The sequence below is a fragment of the Acartia tonsa genome, chromosome 10 (genome assembly GCF_053477335.1).
Source record: "Acartia tonsa isolate MP-2025a chromosome 10, ASM5347733v1, whole genome shotgun sequence".
NCBI classification, from domain to species: domain Eukaryota; kingdom Metazoa; phylum Arthropoda; class Copepoda; order Calanoida; family Acartiidae; genus Acartia; species Acartia tonsa.
The window spans coordinates 3,627,173-3,648,938 of NC_137269.1; the positions used below are offsets into that span (position 1 = coordinate 3,627,173).

At 35.1% G+C, this 21,766-nt stretch overlaps 1 protein-coding gene across 1 annotated transcript in view; it reads right to left on the reverse strand.

Moving 5' to 3' along the window:
* The window catches only part of milt (trafficking kinesin-binding protein milt), a 104,907-nt gene that overhangs the window by 11,435 nt on the left and 71,706 nt on the right, over window positions 1–21,766 (reverse strand). Inside the window, exons 8-22 of the mRNA XM_080173244.1 lie at window positions 18,239–18,289; window positions 14,916–14,993; window positions 11,005–11,057; window positions 10,584–10,699; window positions 10,324–10,418; window positions 9,913–10,157; window positions 9,228–9,358; window positions 8,864–9,032; window positions 8,260–8,387; window positions 7,747–7,908; window positions 7,191–7,282; window positions 6,006–6,772; window positions 3,119–3,260; window positions 2,267–2,474; window positions 1,680–1,766 (exon numbers count right to left, since the gene is read on the reverse strand). Coding sequence (XP_080029370.1) covers window positions 1,680–1,766; window positions 2,267–2,474; window positions 3,119–3,260; window positions 6,006–6,772; window positions 7,191–7,282; window positions 7,747–7,908; window positions 8,260–8,387; window positions 8,864–9,032; window positions 9,228–9,358; window positions 9,913–10,157; window positions 10,324–10,418; window positions 10,584–10,699; window positions 11,005–11,057; window positions 14,916–14,993; window positions 18,239–18,289 — 2,524 coding nt within the window. The remainder of the gene's footprint in view (window positions 1–1,679; window positions 1,767–2,266; window positions 2,475–3,118; window positions 3,261–6,005; window positions 6,773–7,190; window positions 7,283–7,746; window positions 7,909–8,259; window positions 8,388–8,863; window positions 9,033–9,227; window positions 9,359–9,912; window positions 10,158–10,323; window positions 10,419–10,583; window positions 10,700–11,004; window positions 11,058–14,915; window positions 14,994–18,238; window positions 18,290–21,766) is intronic.

Below are 21,766 nucleotides of genomic sequence, written 5' to 3' on the forward strand. Positions count from 1 at the left end.
GAGCTGCAGCTGTTACCCAGCTGCCATATGGATGAGCCGCCACTATTTTTGGAAGTATTTTTGAGCTCAGCACCCATAAAAACCTACCCCTAGACACGTCACAAGCCCTATGTACTCATTCTACTCTTGTCCGCTCCCAGCTGAGCTGCAGCTGTTACCCAGCTGCCATATGGATGGGCTGCCATTATTTTTGGTAGTATTTTTTAGCTCAGCACCCATAAAAACCTACCCCTAGACACGTCACAAGCCCTATCTACTCATTCTACTCTTGGCCGCTCCCAGCTGAGCTGCAGCTGTTACCCAGCTGCCATATGGATGGGCGGCCACTATTTTTGGAAGTATTTTTGAGCTCAGCAGCCATAAAAACCTACCCCTAGACACGTCACAAGCCATATCTACCATTCATACTCTTTGCAGCTCCCAGCCGTTTTCAGCCGGTTCTAGCCGTTTAGCCGCTGGTACTAGAAATTTAAAAAATGGTTATTGCTATCATTTACCATGAATAAAACCAAAAATAAGTTTTTAAAAGTTGATTCCTACGTAATTAATGATGAATTTGCCCTGAAAATAGTCAAAAAACGGCTAAACGGCTAAACGGCTGAGCTGCCAGCCGCCAGCCGCTACTTTTCCAACTTTTTGTTCGATTTAGGGAAAATAGACCTACCAAGGATTACTCATGCAAAATTTCAGATCGAAATTCGAATTCTAAGTACCATTTAATCACTGATTACGAGATGGTTGCATTAACCCCCCCCCCCCCCTTAGAAATGTCCATCCGTCTGAGACAGAATAGGGGAAAGGTGATTTTCTCGGCTCCTGTTTAAGATAGAAGGCTGAAATTTCTTGTCAACATTCCCATTAATTTGGAGCATAATTAAGTATAAAACATGGATGCCAGTCGGACCCCTTTTTAGCAAGTTTTATGCTATTTTTCATATTTTTCTCCATATCTTTGGTGTTTATGGTCCGATTTTCAAACTTTTTTCAGTTATAGATATCAAAATTAAATTTCCCGTCGACTAAAGAAAACAACCATGACGGTCCGACTGCCTTTTTGTTGGTTTTAGGTTATCTTTATATTTTTCACATTTTTCTCCATATCTTTGGTGTTTATGGTCCAATTTCAAAATTTTTTCAGTTATAGATATCAAAATTAAATTTCCTGTCGTTTTAAGAAAACAAACAAGGCAGTCAGACTGTCTTTTAGCAGGTTTTGGGCTATTTTTATATGTTTTACACATTTCTCCATATCTTTGTTGTTTATGGTCCAATTTTAAATATCAAATAATTTTTCCCATTGTTATGAGCATCTTTTATGCCGTCATCATACAAAATAAAAAAAGGTTTTCTCCGATATATATATTATTGATTTTAAAAAATACACTTTAAATCTACTTGTACAAATTTCCATCCACGATTTTTGTGCTTTGCTGCTTATGGATGTTGTCATCCTTGTTTTTGATATATTTAACATAAATGGCTGTCCTGTTTTACAAACGCGGCAGGATGACTATTTTGGTGATGCCTTTGCCTAATGATTGCTATTTATTGTAATACAAAATTATATCTGTTGAATCGTATTCTTGTAACTTATGCTAGCAATCAAACTAGTTAAATGCACTTCATGCAACTATCCTTTTAAAATCAAGTATTTGTTTTTAAAGATCTGAAAAACATACCTGGATAGGTGCCCATCTCACAGAAACCGCCGTCCGACAAAGCATCCACATCCACGCCTCGCGCGCCTGACATTGCAGCAAGTCGGCCTAAAAGTAAATAATAGTTATTTCTCGCATCGTATTATAAACGGCTTTCCGCGGATATAGAATGTACGATTATAAGATTAAAACCAGTTTTTTTAGCCCCGAGATGCCGAAGGCACGGGCTAAAAAAACTGGTTATAATATTATGATTGTACATTTTTATATTCGTAGAAATCTGGATATAATACGATGCTAGACATAGTTTTTTCGTATGGATGAGAACCGGTTCTTATCCACCGGATTCGAATGAATACGAGAAAAATCTTGGTAAGTATTGGATCAGGGATATAAAGGGATGAGACAATGGCAGATAAATTGATGTTCATCCCAAATGATGATACAAAAAATTAATTACCCCTTCTGTAAATTAAAATTGAAAGAAAAATTAACCTTAAACCATCCCATAACCTATTTGAAGATTCTCTAAATTTGAGAACTGAATCGGTTTAATAGTTATCAAAATCTTAAACTATAGACAAAAAAACCTAAAACTATGATTTTACCTTGTCTATTGATATTAGACAGCTCGCTATAATCACCGCTAATAACACCGCTGTCGCCAAAACCTGACCCGCCTTCGCCGCCGCCACACGATGCTCCGGCACTAGTCCGCCGCAGAACAGCCAAACCGCCATCCCGCGCCCGAGCACCGCCACTGCTGGCGGAAGCGGCTGTAGGCGCCACGATAAATTCCTCCCCAAGTTCTTCAAACTGAAATAAGATAATTTTTATTATAGAATAGCGTATCTAATCTATAATTAAGGCAATTTTCGTACGTAAGTCCGTCCGTAACTCCATGTTAAATCCAAGTTGCCAAAAAACCTAGGTGACTTTAAAAATAAAAGTAATGTTTATCATTCAAATGAAAGAATAAGTTGACAAAATATTTTTTTGTCTGTCTGTCTATCTCACAACCTATCTATACCTGGATATCTCCCACCTCTCTAAGCTCGCTGTATGACCAGTCCTCTAGGCTATGTAGAGACTGTAGCTCTGTTGGCACTAGTCTGTCTGTCTCACTAACTATCTATCTATCTATACCTGGATATCTCCCGCCTCTCTAAGCTCGCTCTAGGACCAGTCCTCTAGACCATGTAGTGACTGTAGCTCTGTTGGCACTTGTCTTTCTGTCTATATATCTATACCTAGCTATCTTCCGCCTATCTAAGTTCTTTAGGCCATGGAGAGACTAGCTCTGTAATTACCTGTCTGTCTATCTATCTATCTAACTATCCATCTATACCTGAATATCTCCCGCCTCTCTAAGCTCGCTGTATGACCAGTCCTCTAGCCCGTGTAGTGACTGTAGCTCTGTTGGTATTTGTCTGTCTGTCTATCTATCTATCTATCTATACCTGGATATCTCCAGCCTCTCTAAGCTCGCTGTAGGACCAGTCCTCAAGACCATGTAGTGACTGTAGCTCTGTTGGCACTTGGCTGCTACCTGTCAGTGCCTCGCTGTACGGGTCAACGCCCAGAATCTGACAATCAATCCGCCTAAAATAAATGAAATTTAAATGTATTACTATCTATGTCTATTGTCTATCTAGGATCTATTTATTTAATCCATTATATATCTATCTATTTCTTTAAACTTTATCTGTCTATCTTTTAAACTATCACTATCTATCTACCTTTTAATTTAATCTACCTATTTCTTTAAATCTATCGCTATCTTTCTACCTAATTCTTAAATCTATAATTATCTTTCTATCTTTTTTTTTAAAACCTTTCATTATCTCACCTATTAATCTATTTTGTTTAAACTTTCACTATCTATCTATCTTTCGATTATTCTGTCTATCTAAATATAGGTTCCTAATTACCAATTCTCTAAATACCTATAAACTTCAACCTATTTATCTATCTATCCGTCCAGTCATCTATGTATGTATGTATGTGTCTGTCTGTCTATCCATCTATCTGTCTATCTATCTATCCATTTTCAGTCTCATTAGAATGTTTGCAAAAACCAAATTGCAAAAAGGAAAGTGAAAGAAAGTTGTTTCCTGACAAAACCGGTTCCACAAACTTTATCATAAGATATTTTACAGTAGAATTTCAACCTATCCTTTCTTCAAACTGTATTGTTACACAACAGCTACTACAAGTATTTAGAACTAGCCCATTGGAAAAGGTCAGATTGAAGCCTAAATTTTTCCCTAACCTAACCTTAACAGGGAATAAGGGAAAATGTAAATTTTCTTTTCAAGTATGGCTTCGAAACCGATTAAAATCCGCTAGATTAGAACCGGTTCAGGTATAGCATCGTATTACAGACATTTTCCACGAATACTAAAATAAAAATCATAAGATTAAAACCAGTTTTGTTAACCCAAGTATTCGGCCCCTTGGGGATAACAAAACAGGTTTCAATTTTAAAATTTTTACTTTTTAACATCCGTAGAAAGCTGTTAATAGGAGTAAGTTATAAAATCTTGTCCATATAGGAGGTCTCGGTCTTATGACCTTACTTAACACAACCTTACTTTAAGTAAGCATATAAAATTCATTGTTAAACAGTCCATATGCTGTCTGTCTATGCGATTTCTAATTTTCTACATATTTATTCCTCAGACGACATTTACTCATAACTTAAATTTAATAATTTATCAAGTTTTGTTTTTATATTGTTGTCCGCGTGTCATACATGTTATGGGCGTAGTTTTTTTTTATAATTAGGGTCGGCCCATCCATCCGTCCGTCCGTAACGATTAGCTCTTGTACAATTGTGCAAGTTTTTTCTACAAGTTACAAATTAATGTTCTGCTTATCAAGTTCTGACACAATACAAGAGTTATTGTTCGTCTGTCCTTCCCTTGGAATTTAGAGCTGCACTTTTATGGATGTTGTCATCCTTGTTTTATTTCCAGAAATGATGACATGTAAGTAAAATTCAGGGCTCGGCAGTCGCGCGTCAGCCGACTGTAAGCCTAAGGACAAATCAATCTTTACAATTTTAATAAACAGCGGGAAGTCTAAACCTTTCCCAAATATGGCAATCCCTATCTTCGAACATTTTGTAAAGCATCTATAAGGGTTTAAATTAAGGCTGAAGAGCGGCTGACGTGCCGCTGTCGAGCCCTGGTAAAATAAAAGTATTGCATAACATACCTAGATAAGACAAAGGTGCATTGTTAAGAACACTTATTTCAAGGGGGAGGGGGGGGGGGGGCCTTGTACAATTATGCCAAAAGTTTTACAGTATAACCATGTTACTTATTTGGTGTCAAAAAAAAACTTTGGGGACTTTGATTATACAGTGTGTTTTTTTATGAGCACTTTTTTGAAAGCAATTTTACCCCACTTATAGTTATCAGAATTTAATGATTAATGGCTTATTTTCTTCGTTTTTTAAGGGAAATTATGAAACAACCAAAAAAAATTACAGTTTTTGTTGAAAAAGTACAGTAAAGTTGAAAATTAAAAACTTAGGTGACAACATCTAAAAATGGTTTTAGCGCATTTTTCTTATGCTCAAAATTGGATTTTCAGTAGTCGACTTTGGGGGGCCAGTACTTTCTCCCTGATTGAGATATGGCCTTCAAACTTTGACCTATTCTAGTACATGTCCCCAATAGTATCTGTATAAATTTATAGCTCTATATCTCATCTTTGAAGCGTTTTGCAGCCATTCTTGCAAAAGGTAGAATATTTGAACATAAAAAAAATGCGCTAAAACCATTTTTAGATGTTGACACCTAAGTTTTTAATTTTCAACTTTACTGTACTTTTTCAACAAAAACTGTAATTTTTTTGGTTTTTTCATAATTTCCCTTAAAAAACGAAGAAAATAAGCCATTAATCATTAAATTCTGATAACTATAAGTGGGGTAAAATTGCTTTCAAAAAAGTGCTCATAAAAAAAAACACACTGTATATGATTGGTTGGTTCCAAACACTAAGTGTCCAAACTTTCTAATCAATAGTTTTAATCTACAGATGGGGGTAATTTGTTTTATCATTCTTGGTAGGAACATCAATAAATTGTCCGTAGTCTTATCCCTTAATATCCATGCATTTTAAGCCATGGAAATGATTCTTTTGTGTGCAATACTGCCATTGCATTGGTAGCTTATACTTGTTCAATTGCCCCCTAACCCCCTTTGTAATTTATTTCTCCAACTTAGAATGAATGTACAATAATATGGATACAATGATAGGTTAATGGAAGATAAAATAATAATTCAGTTTGAATCAATTCTATTTATCTCTTAATTTATCAATCAATCAATCAAGCACCTTGAGAAAGATGAAGAAGTAATGGACATGGACTGGGTGGGCTCCAATTCCTCTGCCTCTAATCCTGCGCACGCCCCTCCGCCAAACTCTTGCATCAGCTCGTCATCCCCGCCGATGAAATCATCGGTCTGTCCTCCCTGGCTGACCTCGGAGGCTACAGCCATGGCCAGACTGGATGATGTAGTTATGGATGTTGTAGTTGATGCTTGACTAGAAAGCAATGGCTGGATGCCTGTATGTCCACCAGGTAGCTGGCCAAACCCTGGATGTCCTCCAGGAAGCTGTCCAAAGCCAGGATGTCCGCCAGGAAGCTGTCCAAAGCCCGGATGTCCGCCAGGAAGCTGGCCAAAGCCCGGATGTCCACCTGGTATCTGGCCAAAGCCTGGATGACCGCCAGGCATCTGACCCAATCCCGGGTGACCGCCACCTGCCGCCCTGTGTTGTGGGGTATTGCCCAGCTGGGGGCTGTACACGTTCCCGCCTTCAAGAAGGGGTATAGGAAGTGGGCTTGTCGTAAGGCTTTCAACAGAACCGCTCATATTCTCCCTGCTACCGCCGCGCGACAGTGACGGCACTGTTAAGACACCCAACGGCTCTGTCTCGTCAAAATCGGTAGATCCCAACCGTTCACTGCCACTACCCATACCGCCACTTGCACGGCTGGTATCGATGAACCGGCGCGTGGGAACAGTGCCCAGCCCATGGGGCTCGGGTTGGGGCAGAACGGAGGCACCGTTACGTCCCGGCACAACGCCCAATGGGGTAGCCTGGTATATAACAAATTAACTTTAGTGTTTTAGGTAATTCCTTATAATAAAAAAAACTATAAAATATCTAACTGAGCACCATTTAAAACTATCGGGAAAAAAACAACAAATAATAATTTGTTTATAGAAAGGTTTCATGTGTTGTCAATTAAGATCTCGCTAACCTCTAACTTAAAATAATATTTATCCGAACTTTTAACTATTATTTGTTCATGGTCATATTAGAGGAAAAGGGTTGCAGATAAAAATAATATTAAGGGAAGAATCCCCCCAGGGTAAAGGCCCCCGCAGGGGTTAGGTATGGCAACCCCCCTTTAAATTATCAATTTATTAAAACAATAATAGAAGAAAAGGTGGTTCGATGCTCGATAAGCAATTTTAGTGAAAGCACATTATATACTAAGTTAATTGTGCATGCCTGTAGAAGAGTTGTGGATAGTTGGAAAGAGGGCCTGCGTAGCTGTCCGACCGTCGGCACCTCAACAACCTCTATATCATCACGGCCGACATCTATTGACAAAATTGTTAGTTACATTCTTAGATATTTAAGTGTGGATTCTTATTTTCAAAAGGAAAGCTTTTCTACATTAAGGTTATAATGGAAAATTCATATAATAGAGGGGTATGTTGAAATCGTCCTATCAATTTCAAAATTTGCAGATTCAATCTACAACAAATTTACATACAATTCTAGATTCATATTCTGATTATCAAGTTTAAAATGAAGTTTGTTTGTCTTCTGATTTAAAGCTTTGTTTTTTTTATTGAAACAATAACTATCCCGTTTGACCTATTTAAAAAATATAAAAGTAAATTTTGATTCTAAAGATACAGATAGGTATTTTCTCAAAATCATAGAAAAACACAGCTTTGATGCAAATAATACCTATACTTAATAAATATCCGGCAGCCGTGACATAAAACCGTAATAAATATAAAAAATTAAATTTTTTTTTATAGAATGAACTTATTTCCTGCTGTATGCTGTTGTAATGCTGCTCTAGTGAGACCACCAGGGAACATTGCAGGGCCTGAACCTTGTACCCCTCCGGGATACATTGATGTACTGATGCCAGGGTATAGGGCTGTCGTGCTCGCACTCTTGGTTGTACGGGATATGGCACTCACCATGTATTCTAAAATACAAAAAATATACTTATTTTAGGTAAAAGGGTATGATTGGAATGTTAATTACACTGGTATACAAAGTTTTTTTTAATGAATTTTGATTGGTTGGTTCCAAACTAGAAGTGTTCACAATTTTCAACCAATAATTTTAATCTACAGGTTGTAATTAGGTTGTCATCATTTAGGATGTATACAATGTATGATCAATTGCCTTATACCTTAAGGTCTATTCAATCTATCTATCTATCTTTATGTTTAGACTATCTGACATACACTGTGCCTATCTGACATACTACCATCCTCACATACACTCTCTCCTCCCTGATACTATCCCTGTATACCTGTCTATCTTTCTATACCTGGAGTAAAGAACTCTGCCAGAGCAGATATAGGGCCAGGACTGGAGGCCCTGACACTGTGTCTATCTGACATACTACCATCCTCATATACACTTCCTTCTCCTTGGTGGATATGCTCGTCTTTACCACTAAAAATAAATTTTTTTTTGTTAAAATTGGTAATCACAAGGAAGGGAGGGGACAATGCCATTTTTAAAAGTCCATCCCTTATCTCTAAAAGCCAGAATACAACATGTAGATTATGAGAGTAAGGGGGGGGGGAGATTTTTTCAACGTCCCTCTTAAATAATTCTAAAGACTAGGAGATTTGGGGATTAATGGTTGTATTTTAGCTAGAATTAGATTAAGTTTTAGTTAGGGAGGGAGATAGGGATTGAACTGTAAATTACACTGGTACCCAAAGTTTTATTAACGTGTTATGTAGGTTATTTGTTGGCCCAAAAACTTCTTTTCTGGAATTTGATGGGTTCCCAAGAAGTAGTGTATGAACTTCTCACTCAATTCTAATCTACAGAAGATGTCATTTTGACACCATATTGGGGACTTTATTGCCTTACTTGTCTTATGCCTTAAAATCCTTGATTAGCTCTATGCAACAACATACCTTAGTGAAGCCGCTTTGCTGCTAAGGCTAGCCACACTCCTAGCATCTGCCACAGCCGCCAGCTGCCTGTTGCTGCTAGCCGCCGAGAGTTGGCGGTTTCTTGACGTGGCCTGGCGTAGCAACTCACGTGCACGATATTCGTCACGGGGGGCGCTGCTTGATAACGAATCTGAACAATATTTAAAAAATCATAAAATTTTATAATATTCGTGGGAAATTGTCAGTAATACGATGCTATACATGATTTGTCAGTATGACTAAAAACCAGTTTAATTCAGCGGATATTAATAAGTTTTGAAGCTATGCTGGAATATTAATTCTAATTAGTGTTTAGTACAGAAGTTCTATCTATCTCTGATCCTACCTGACATCTCTGTGCTCCTGCCATGTCCAGAATCATCGCTGGCTCCAAATTCGTCGTCAAATTTCCGTCTGGCCGCTGACCGTCCGCCGGCAAACTCGAAATCTTCAAAATCCGGCGAAAAGCTGTTTTCCCTAGATATTAATAAAATTAATATTATATATTTCTTAGAAAACTAATTTAACAAGATTAAGTTGAACGTATGCCTTTCTTATAATGAAAAAAAGACTGTCTTTTCATTTACAGACTTTTGATTGAAAATCCGAAGAAAAAAGGCGATGTTAAGCAAAACTTTATTAACACAGACATGCATACAACCTACTATTCATGGACGAATATACTGCAAATTACTGCATAGAACGACAAGAAATTTGATCTAATACTTTTAGCCGAATAAAAATTGTAAATCCCATGTAATAAAATAGGTAAGAATTTAATAAAGAAAAAGGGTATATCAAGAAAATTGTGACACGGACAAACTAACTGGAGATTATTGTTTATGAGGTCCTAAGGGTTTTACAAATCCCAAGGATGCATGAACTTAATACTTAAAAGTTTGAAGGGATCCAGGATACCTTTGTTTAATCTGTTTTGGGCAAAGTAGACAGATCCATATTGTTATAGTAATTTTAATTGCATTTGTATTTTTATCTTATTTTTTAAATGATGGAGGAAGCGAGAAACTTACCTGGAAATTGTGTACGACTCGAATGCAGAGGCGACACTAGACTTTCCCGGCGTTATCACATTGCCGCTGCTCCCGGACGCACCTCCGGACGACGACTTTGCCGCGCTCCCCGAAGCAGCCAGCGCTGAGTACTTGGAAGAGCTGCGCGCAATCGCCTTGTAGGTTCGCGCCGCCTTGCGGTAGCTTGAGGAACCACTCATCGGGATCTCGGCGTCGCTACTGTCAGAAATCTCGGCCTCATGCCGCCTGTGAGTTAATAAAATACTTAATGCAAAGGATTTTGGCGGGAAAAGCCAAGAACTACTAAAAAATGGCGGAAAAGAAGTTCATGTAAAAAACGCGGGAAATTAGGGAAGGAAGGAAAAATTGGGGGAAAAAAATATAAATATAACTTATTTGCAAGTATCTGTTCCTTGATTCGCTGAAGGAGTGGGTGTGGGTGCGGGAGGACTTCTTAGAGAGGAGGGAGGAGTTCAGCTCCGCCTGCAGGGAGTCATCCTGCCCACCTAAATAAACAGATAAATAAAAGATAATTAGATCTCAGGAGATAATATAGATAGATAAACTGATAGATAAATAGCTAAACAAAAGATGAATTAATAGAAAGATAAAGCACTTTTGGATGGATATATAGATAGATGGACACACAGATGGATAGATAGATATACTACCTGAGCTATGGAAAGAAAACATTCCAGAAACATTATGTTTCCCCATCCCAGGATAGGTTCTCTTCCTGTTATTTCTCAACTGGTCTTGAGCGTCTCTTAACAGCTCGACAACCTCCCTGAAAAAATTCACAGTGTGTTAAAATAAACACATCCAAGGAGGGGAGGAGAGGTAAAAAGGGAGTTTCCCTACAAATAGTTATTTACCTTAAAGGACCTATGAGAAGCTACATTTTAAAGGAGAACCATTTCGGTTTAGCAGTTCGGAACAGACAGATAGACTTCCTATATAAGGATTTAAGGTGGAAGTTTGTCCACATTCACCTCTTTAAGATACCCCTAGAGGCCTCTGTGAAGTGACCGCTAGGGACACCTAGATGCTAGGGGCACAGCCTACTAGTTAATAGTTTTGCATAAAATTCACCTGTATTTTTCTTTTAAATCACTCAGCTCAGTTGTTAGTTCATCTTGAGTCTCCTAAAATAAAATTAAATGATTAGTATCAAACAGAAACAAGGGGGGGGGGAGGGTATCCTCAAACCGTTGGTTTTTTTATGATACCTCTCTAAAATTTACTGTTAGCCTGTCTCACTATTACTGTATCAATCTATATAGGTATATAATATAAAAAAAACCGCAAGTAAAGTAAAAACTTTTAATTTCATGTCAGTATCAAAATGTTAAGGTAACTTATAGAGTTGGCAATCCGGGATCCGGAATTCGCCCAATTTTTGGTAAATTTTGGAATACGAATCTGAATCCGGAATCCGTTTTTTAATAGCGGATTTGGAATAACAAGGGGCTGCCATTGAGATGATTAATTCCATTTGAAATTGCTGAAAATTAAATATCTAGTTGCCGTAAAACTTGTTTTTTTTTATAAAACTGAAGGGAAGTGGTAAAGAAGGGGAGAAATAAGGGAAGAGGGTTGTTGGAAAATTTTCACATAGAATTGTTTGTCAGAATCACATTCCCTTTTCCCTGCTTGTAACCTTTTGTTATTCATTCTTGCATATACATATAAATATATCCCATCTATATCTTTACTGCATTCTTGACATAAATATTTAGAATTTAACTAGGAAACAAAATTGTAAGCTTCACTTTTAATTAAAACAGATATTTAAAATAAGTTAAAATAAAATGAATAGGTATACCTACATATTGAAAAGTAAGTTTTTAAAAATTGTTTTACTTGCATTTGTTCATTTTGCTCCTACCCTTCCACCCCAGCCCAATGCCATACTATGACTATTAATAAGCTGCCCTGCAATATATTTTGACCTGTAGCTTCAGCCGTTATCGAGATCTTTGTGGGCCCACAAAACTTTCATATACAGTCAATTTTCTAGTTAATAGAACACTGGCGATTGCGCCCCTAGGATCTATGGGCTATGACTTCGAGGGGGAAATTCTGTCTTAAATTTTAAAATAAATATTATAAGCATGTAAAAAAAACTTTTTAAAATATAAAGATATTTCTTTGAAGATGTTTAAAATAATAAATCATGTTTTTAAACAAAAATAGTAGGTAGTCAACTTCGCCTTTTGAGCTCTAAGCCCATTATGATGCCGTCAAATTCTGAGCCTTTAAGTAGAGCAGCTACTGTATATTCGTCAATCAGTAAGTATGACAGTCTTTATTTTAATAAACAAGTTAACTAACTAACAATTTTACAAAAATGTTTTAGCGTAGAAAATTTTATGTGGGGTTTAATTTGGATTTGTTAGGTTTTAAGCTATTTTGCAACCCTCCAAAAAAATATTTTTCTGATTTTTTCAACCTAAAATTTAGTTGGCACTACCTCCATGTAAAATCCCTAGATTCTAGAGGCGCAGCTACGTTTAGTTAAGTTTAATAATAAAAAAACAAGATTACTATAAAAATTTAATAAAATTTGCACATGGCATTGAATTTAGAATCAAAGCACACGGTTAGTAACGTGGCAATTTTTTGCAAACTAGTATATTTGCAATGTTGCAAAAATATCCATACATAATAGTAGCATTATGTCTGTCTTAATATGTGTCTGTACAGTGAAACTTTTTATAGGTCCATGGTAGGTTCATAATACATTTTTGGGGAGGGTACCTAAAACACACCCCTAATTTAAAAGCGCAAATACAATTTAAGTTAATTAATTTTGACATCTGTGATAGGTGGATTAAAAACTACCTGCGCTCTAATTGGTTAAATGATGTACGACACTTAAGCTTCTCCAATCAGAGCGCAGATAGTTTTCAATCCACCAATCACAGATGTCAAAATTAATTAACTTAAATTGTATTTCCGCTTTTAGATAAAGAATTATACAAAAAACGAATTTAAAAAAAAATCCTTAAAATTTTATGCAGATTTTAAATCTACCTCTAACATTAAAATTCTTTCCAATTGGTAGCTGAGGCGACCTAAAAATTATGACAGCGCGCAAATTCCTCAAAAGCCCAACAACTTTTTCTCAAAATTTTAAAATCCTTAAAATCTTAGAACTATGCAATCTTTTTTGTTGAAAAGTGTAGCTGAACTACTGAAAAGTAGCTACTTTTAAAATTTGCAATATCGTAAAAGTATTAAAAAGAAGATGTCTGCAAATTGGACAGTAACAAAAAACCTGTAAAACACTTTAAAGTCTTTAAAGGATAGCTTTGATTTTTTTTGCAAAAGCAGTATTCAAACGTTTTATCCAACAATTATACGATACAGAAGGGGTAATTTTGTTTATCATACTTTTGAATTGAAAGCTTAATGTTGCTGTATTAATGACTAGCTGCTACGCCCAGACTCTAGGGGCACTTTAGATGGGTGGGGGTAAAGGTCGACCTTCTCATATATATTTATTTTTTAGTGGTTCACGAGATCTTTTGCTACAGATAAAATAGTAAATTTATCTTTTAGGATACCTAGACTAAATATTTTTTTTACATTTGTTTCCCTGTCTGTCTTTAATGCATGCGGGCCAACGTGAGAGAGAACAATCTTTTCATGGCTGTAAGGAATTTCTACTTGCACCACGCCATACTTTAAAAATGCTGCCAAAATAAAATAACTATTGGATAATAGAAAGATTGAAAATTATTTCTGCTTAAAGCTTAAAAAGAATGAAAACCAATAAAGAAATGCCAATTGAAAAAAAAAGTATGACGGATACGAAGATATAAGCAGGGACATCCAAGCTTTTAATTTTGAGAAGGTTAAATTAAGGGTTTCAGAGTTTTGAAGAAGTGACCAGCCCTTTACCACCACATTTAGATGTCCATAGACGAAAGACCATTTTTTAAGGATCCTAACGGAATAAAAATTCTTCCTATAGCTACCCCCCCCCCCCCCCTTGTAGATGTGAATTTTCTAATAGTACGAGTTCACTACATGATTTCCTCCAAGGCTCGGCAGCCGCAAGTCACTAAACCTCAAATCTAAACCGGTTTGGATGCTTTTAATTTTTTTGCATAAAGATATTTGTATAAATTTAGACTTTCAGCTGATTTTTAAAATTGTAAGAGGTTCATTTCTCTGAGGCTTACAGGCTGCTGACGCGGTGCTGCCGATCCCTGATTTCCCTCCCCGCAGTACAGCAATTACTTATCATTTTCTCCCCGACTTTCATTAGAAGAAGCCGAGTAGGTGAAAAATTTGAATTATCTAAAATCTTATTTAATCTGTGCATAATACTGTCCTAATACTCTATTATTGTACAAAATTCTTTAATTTTACAAAATGCTTATCAAATTACTTCTTTAGGAAATTTAAACTATTTGTTTGTAGTACTCAATTAATATTTATTAACCGATCAAGATAGACAGATAGATAGAGGAATTAAATTAACCTTTAGTTAATGATAATTAAGTTCAGAAAATGTGTCATTAACATTAAAAAGAAAAATAATACAAAATCTATTTATAATGTGCTTTTTAAAAGCGAAGCTTCTTCTACTTTTAGTGTATGTTAGTCTGTAAGTCTTTCCTTATTGGATAGAGTTAATACAATTAAATATTACAGACAAAAATAGTAGATTCGTCCCAAAGTTAAAAACAAATAAAGCCGTGCACAGGTTTTTGCAGAGGGAAGGTAGAAAAGGAGCACCCTTATTTCCTTACTATACCCACTTCCAGCAGACCATCTATGAACAGCAGGCCTAGGCAGCCGCGCATCAGCAGCCTGTGATCTGAAGGTAAATCTACCCTGTAAAATTTTGTAAACGGCTGCAAGTCTAAACCTGACCCAAATATGGCAATCGCTCCTCTTTTCACCAAAATTTTCAAAGGTTTAGATTTGAGGTTTCGTCACTGCTGCTGCGCGGCTGCAGAGCCCCCATGAAAAGCATCTAAATAATTTACCTGGTACACGCGTAGGTTGGCCGTAAGGTCATCATTCTCATGGGAGTATCTCTGTACCCTTCCCTGTAGTTCACAAACCTTAAAGAATAAATATTAATCATCTGTACCCAATGTAACCTAACCTAACCTGAATTAAAACAATAACACACAATAAAAACAACCCCATCCTTTCAATTTATAATCCCATGTGATTATTAAATAGATAAAACAGGGAAGGAGTTGACATTAGACTGTAAATTATACTGGTACCAGAAGTTACCAGTGTACCAACGTAATCTTATGCTTTGGGCACTTTTAATGAATTTTGATTAGTTGATTCCAGCCTACCACTATCCATACATTTTAACCAATAATTTTAATATATATGAATGAAAAATGATTTTGTTTCTCATCATTGGGGATGTATATAAATTTATCTTTCTTTTTCTTATCTCTTTAGATCCCTAGTTATATATGAGCTATTCTGATTCAAGAAGTGTTATTCCAGGGATATTAAGAGATAAGACAATGGACAAATGAAGAGAGGGGTAGGTTTCTGGTAAAATCCGTAAAGGTTATGTGCTATAAGTAAAAACAGTAGTAAAACGATAAAAATTTATGTTAACTTTAAAAAAAAATTTGTCTATAGTTCTTTTCAATAAGAAATACACATATTTAGTGAATATTATCGTTATACTACTATTTTTAAGCCTTAAAACACACACCTTTACGGATTCTACCAGAAACCTACCCCTCTCTTAATGTTCACCCCAAGGAGAATAAACTAAATTTTCCTTAAAACCAACCAATCACAATTGAATAAAAGTACCAAAAATGATTATATCCAACGAATAAGATAGTGTGATTATAAAACTTTGGGTACCAGCGTAATTTACGGTCCATTATCCCCCCCTCCCTGGTGTTGTTGTAATATTAATGTTGCAAATCAGTCACGATATTTAATTACATTATAATAAGATCAACTTTATTTACCCACAATTCAGCCAATAACTAGTACTTTAGCACCAACCAATCAAAATTAAATAAAAGTATTAAGATTGTGAGCCAACGAATAAGATGTCGTCATTATAAACCTTTAGGTACTAATGAACCAATGATAGCAGCTGCGCCCCTAGCTGCTAGTGCTAAAGGAGAAAATCCGAGCATAAAAGAACCCCCATGGCGTCCATAAAGCTTCCCTATAAAGCATAAACTAACCGGACCTCTCATTTTCAAGATATTTAATTACAGACAAAAAAAACATTTCTATATTATAAAAAAATTAAGTAGGTATTTGGGTTTATTGTATGAAGCAATATAATAACATATTAATTTGTGCCTTTTTAGGAAGCTTTATATTAGTTTTAATTTAATTCAAAGCCAAGTAATCCAGGGGTCAAAAGAACAATGGCCGATAAATTGTTGTACCTACATAAATTAGATTACAATTAAGAGTTGAAACATTTGACACTCAACTAAACGAATAACCCAATTAAAATTCGATAAATGTCCCAAAGTTGTTAAGCCAACGAATAAGAAAACATTATTATAAACTTTGGGAACTAGTGTAATAAACAGACCAATGTCCCCTCGCTGGCTGCAAGTAATCTCTTTATATTTTTCCGTTGTTTTGATTGAGCACCTTAATTCAATAAAACCTTATGCTAAAATCACGAATTAAGTATTATTTGGAAAAGGGACATGTTATCAATAAAATAGTTTGTATGCAGAGGGATCTTAAGGGATAAGACAGTGAATGATAAATTCATATACATCCCTAATGATGACAAACAAAATTACCCCCTTGTTTAATAAAATCAATGGTTGAAAAGTTGGGAACCAACCAAACAAAATTCAATTGAGGTACCTTAAGTTTAAAAGCAAACGAATAAGATAACGTGATTATAAAACTTTGGGTACCAGCGTAATTTTCAGTACAGTGTCCCCTCCCTTCATATTTAAATGTCAGAATTAATATCTCTTTCTCCCTAAAGTCTGTGAGATTTAGTTTTCATTTCCGTAATGCATTTTTTCCGGTATGGCTTCGAAACGGATTAATATCCACAGGACAAGAACCGGTTATCAGATATACTGAAAAATCATGTATAGCATCGTATTGTAATTTTCAACAAAAATTAAAAGAAAAATCATAAGATTATTAGTTGTGTTAGCTCGGGCCTTCGGATTCTAAAGGCCAACTAAACTTTTTAAAATCATATTATTTTTATTTCATTATCCGCGGAAAGCTGTCTATAGTACGATGTGATAAGTATATATCATATCACGCAAATCATGTTAAATAAGGCTTAGGTTTCCTTAACAGTTAGGTTGTCATCATTTTAGTCCCGTATCTAAAGGGATAAGACACTGAAAGATTGATTAATTTACATACCCAATGCTGATGCACAAAATTACCCCTTCTGTGGATTACAATTATTGGTTGAAACCTTTAGACACTTATTAACTAACCAATCAAAATACAATAAAAGGTAAACTTGTTAAGCCAACGAATAAGAAAAATAAATATTTGGGGACTAGTATAATAAACAGCCCAATGTCTTCTCCCTCCCTGGTTTGTTTATAATTATCAGAGCTGGATCTTTAAATCATTTTAGTGGTGAGCCAGATCGGGGTGAGCCAACTTTCCACCAATGAGAGCCGCGCTGTGATTGGCTGAAATTCGACTCACCCCGATCTGGCTCACCACTAAAATGATTTAAAGATCCAGCTCAGTTCTATCCTTCATGGACAGACAGACAGACAGAATATTGGCTACATTTAGGGTAAATAAAGCTGATCTTAGATAATATAATTAAATATCGTGACTGATTTGCAACATTAATAAGACAACACACATGACGTTATAAGATCAGCATAGCAATTCTTTATGTAAGGTTGAACTTTACTCCTAACCTTCACGGAAAAACGATCGGATTTCAAAGTTTTGAGAAGGATAATATAAAGTATTTTTTAAGATCTTGAGGGGGTTGGTGGGGGGAAACAAAGTGTTTTCAAATGTTATAGATTGGTAATCTTGTGTTTTTTAAAAAAAATTTGAGGAGGTAAAATTTAAAGTTTCAAATGTTTGGGGGGACGGGGGGGGGGGGGGTAATCTAATGTATTTTATTGAATTTTGAGGTAGGTAAAAAAAGGATCTTTCAAAGTTTGTTTGGGCTAATCCAATTTATTTTTATTTTATTTTGAGGGGGTAAATGTGGAGTTTCAAATGTTTGAAGGGGGTTATCTAATATATATTTTAAAACTTTTAAGGGGGTTAAAATGAGGGTTTTCAAAGGTTTGAAGGGGGTAAACACCCCCCCCCCCCCGATTTAACGTCTTAGTACCTGAGCAAGGAGCATATTAATTTCCTCTCGTTGGCGGCTTGACTCATCAATCTAAAAAAAAAAAATTTATTAATATTTATAAAAAAAAGTTTGATGATTTTTTTCTCCTTTAACTTCAGGAACAAAAAATCATTTTCATTTTCAATTTTAGATTTGGAAAGAAATGTAAAATCTTTTTTTTTTTTTGGGGGGGGGGGGAATGCATTTTTCTAGAGGTGATTGCTTTTTGAAGGATGGTGGTACCATCCTCTAAAATCGTTTAAAACCTTCCAAGGACCTATGAGAAGCTATATTGTAAATAGAACCATATCGGTTGGGCGGTTAGCAAGATCCTTCGGTACAGACACACAAACAGAATTCATGCTACTTTTATATAAGGATATAAAATTAAATATATTAGCCGCGCTAATTATGAACTACTTATAAAGTAGATTTAACTTTTAGTATATTAAAATCCTATCTTTTAATCATTAAATGTACATTATAATGTAATAATAAAAAAATCTAATTTGATATAAACGCGATAAAAGACATTAGTACTGAAAAGGATATTTCATAATAAATGTTAGGATGAGTGTATGTGTGTGTCATAGATAAAGAAGTCTGTCCGTTTGTTTGTTTGTCCCGGATATCATTGATCATAAATTAAGGTAATTAGAATTGTCCTATCGCTTTTAACTTGGAATGCTGATTCCTTTAACAAGTTAGGTGCAATGAAGAAAGCCTAGCAAAGAAACTCCTTAATCCTTTTAACAAGTCCAAAGTCAATAATTTGAACATGTTGATTTTTATTGATATTTAACACAAACTTTTCACATGAATTAGTTGTCTTTTTTAGATGGGGATTGCTAGAAAGATTAGGCTCCAAATAATAGGTAATTTTAACTATAATCAAGTATAAAAACATCAAATATCCTGTTTTTAAGCATTTCTCCTTTTGAATTAATAATTATTTCTTTAATACAGGCATTTATTCTATTATTGATTGTTTGTCAATCTGATTTTTTAAGTTTCGCTTCTATGGATGGTGTCATCCTTGTTTTATATTTTTATTACCTACTATCCTTGGATATAAATTAACATTTCTTAAAGAATTAGTCACATATAGATAGAAATGTAATCATCAACGGGTAAATGTCATTTTAAACAAGGATGACAACATCCATAAGAATTCAATCTAAAATTTAAAAAGCATAAAATTGGAAGTTTATAAGCAAATTTATTTTTGTTAAGATTTATGAATTAATATTCTATTTATTAGGTTCTGACAATCTACAAGTGTTAATATTCGTTTGTCCTAGCTTCTGATTTATGAGTTTCGCTTTATGGATGCAGTCATCCTTTTTCTTATAAGAATTAACTGTAACACTAAAAAAATGACATTTTTTAGACGAACTTATATATAGCATTGGAACAGCTGCGCTCCTATTCGAACTTGTTGAACGACCACAAGCAAAATTCCTACGATCAATTGTCCAGAACATTTAAAGCGGTTTCCGAGGTCTTTTGTTACAATATGGTAACAGTTAGATTTATGCATGCGTTAGCCGGCTAATGTACTGTCATACTAACGTTAATATTTGAATTCAGAAATGGTATTAAAATTTAAAGTGTCTTCAAGATGTTAAAAATAATTTAGGGATCTTTAGGGATAAGACAAAGGACGATAAATTGATGTACATTGTACATCCCCCAAATATTACCCCTAAATTCTGGAAATGTTTGGACACTGCTAGTTTGTACAACCTAATCAGGATTTAACAAAGGTCCATTACAAGTATGTAAGCCAACGTATGAGAGAATGTGTTTGGTGACCAGTATCAATTTAAAATCTGATGTCCTCTCCCTCCCTACATATGATTGGTATTTAAAATAAAGACAGGGATAGAACAATGAATTACAAATTTATATTTCCTACTTTATTTGTAAGATTTAGTTATGTTTTAAACAGCGTTTTGGAGCCGTTTAATTTTGATGCGGCTCCGACCTTAAAATTAATATATCAATTTTTGTTCATTATTGAATTCGATAAAATAAAATAAATAATATAAAATATTTTGCTTTTATTTGATTAAAGCTGTATAAAAGTAGAAGGATGTGTGTCTATTTGTTGAGTAATAATAGTTTTTCAGTTTATTATATGGAAATAGACCGTTGCCAAATTATAATATTACTTTAAAAAATCATTTTTAGCTAAGCTGGAGCTGGAGCCGTTTTTAACGAAAAATACGGCTCCGGCTCCACCAAAAATGTTGCTGCTCCCGGCGGCTCCGAAACGATGGTTTTTAAACTAGTGTTATTGCCTCAATGAGAAGGGAGAGGTCTAATTACCCAACATCTGTTTCAAATTTCAAATAGTTCGTATAGGGGGGGGGGGGGGGGGGGAGGTATTTTTTCTCAGATATCATTTCTTAACCTTTCCCCCAAAAAGAAAAAAAAACTCAACAGGACTTTGAAAACGCTCTTAAGTAAAAAATAACTTAAATGGTCCAGTGGCTAGCAAGATATTTTAGTACAGACACATAAAAAAACAATCATCCTATCAGTTTTAAAGAAAGTATTGATAGTAGTTTTGAATAAACATATCTAAAGTCATTTAACCACAGAATGCTACGGCAATGGATATAGAACACGTGGATATATTGACAGAGGAATATTTGTAGTCAATTTAGGCTGCTAATATGAACCTAATTTATTGTTCAGTACGTCCATTCAGTAGGAGGGGAGGGTATAAGGTTAAGGGGGTATCGTTATTTTAGCTAGCTGCAAATATTACTTTATCGGAGTACATGAAAATCTGGTGCGACATTCAAGTAATAACATATCCATTGCTATGGCAAAGTCAGTAAGTATAATATTACAAGGATGACAACATCCATAAAATCGAAACACAGGACAGTAGAACAAACGAACTTGTGGATTGTCAAAACTTGATAAGCAGAATATTAATCTATAAGTCTAGACAAAATTGTATACAAATTGTTGAAAAATTGCTTAAATACGGGATACTGGTTAAGGACATACTTACATTTTTAACACTTGTTGTACCTCGTTTTCCTAAGAATCATTGATTCCAAATTTTTGTATAAAAAGTAAAAAAATCAGCATGTTTCAAATGAACGATCAGATTTTTATAGAAAAGCTTAACTTTTTTAACAAGCGTAGCTTTGTAAAATACTAAGGCCTGCTTGTCAGTTGACTTTTGATATACATAGGACAGTTAAATTCTTAGATTTTAAGTTTAATTTCCACTGCTTATAAAGCCATAGCCACGCTCAGCCGCAATTCAAGCCAGCCGCGCGGCTTATATGCCAACCACAAAGTAGATTATATCCTTTTAAGTAGGTAATCTAATTTACAGAATTTTTATTTCATGTTAAATGTAAGAAAATTATAACAATACTAAGGCCAGGTTAAAAATCACTTCCACAATAATTCATCATATTATAGAGAGCAGTTCCGAATTAAAAAATAAAAGTACTAGGATGTGTGTCTGTACGTCTGTACAGCAATATTTTGATACAAACA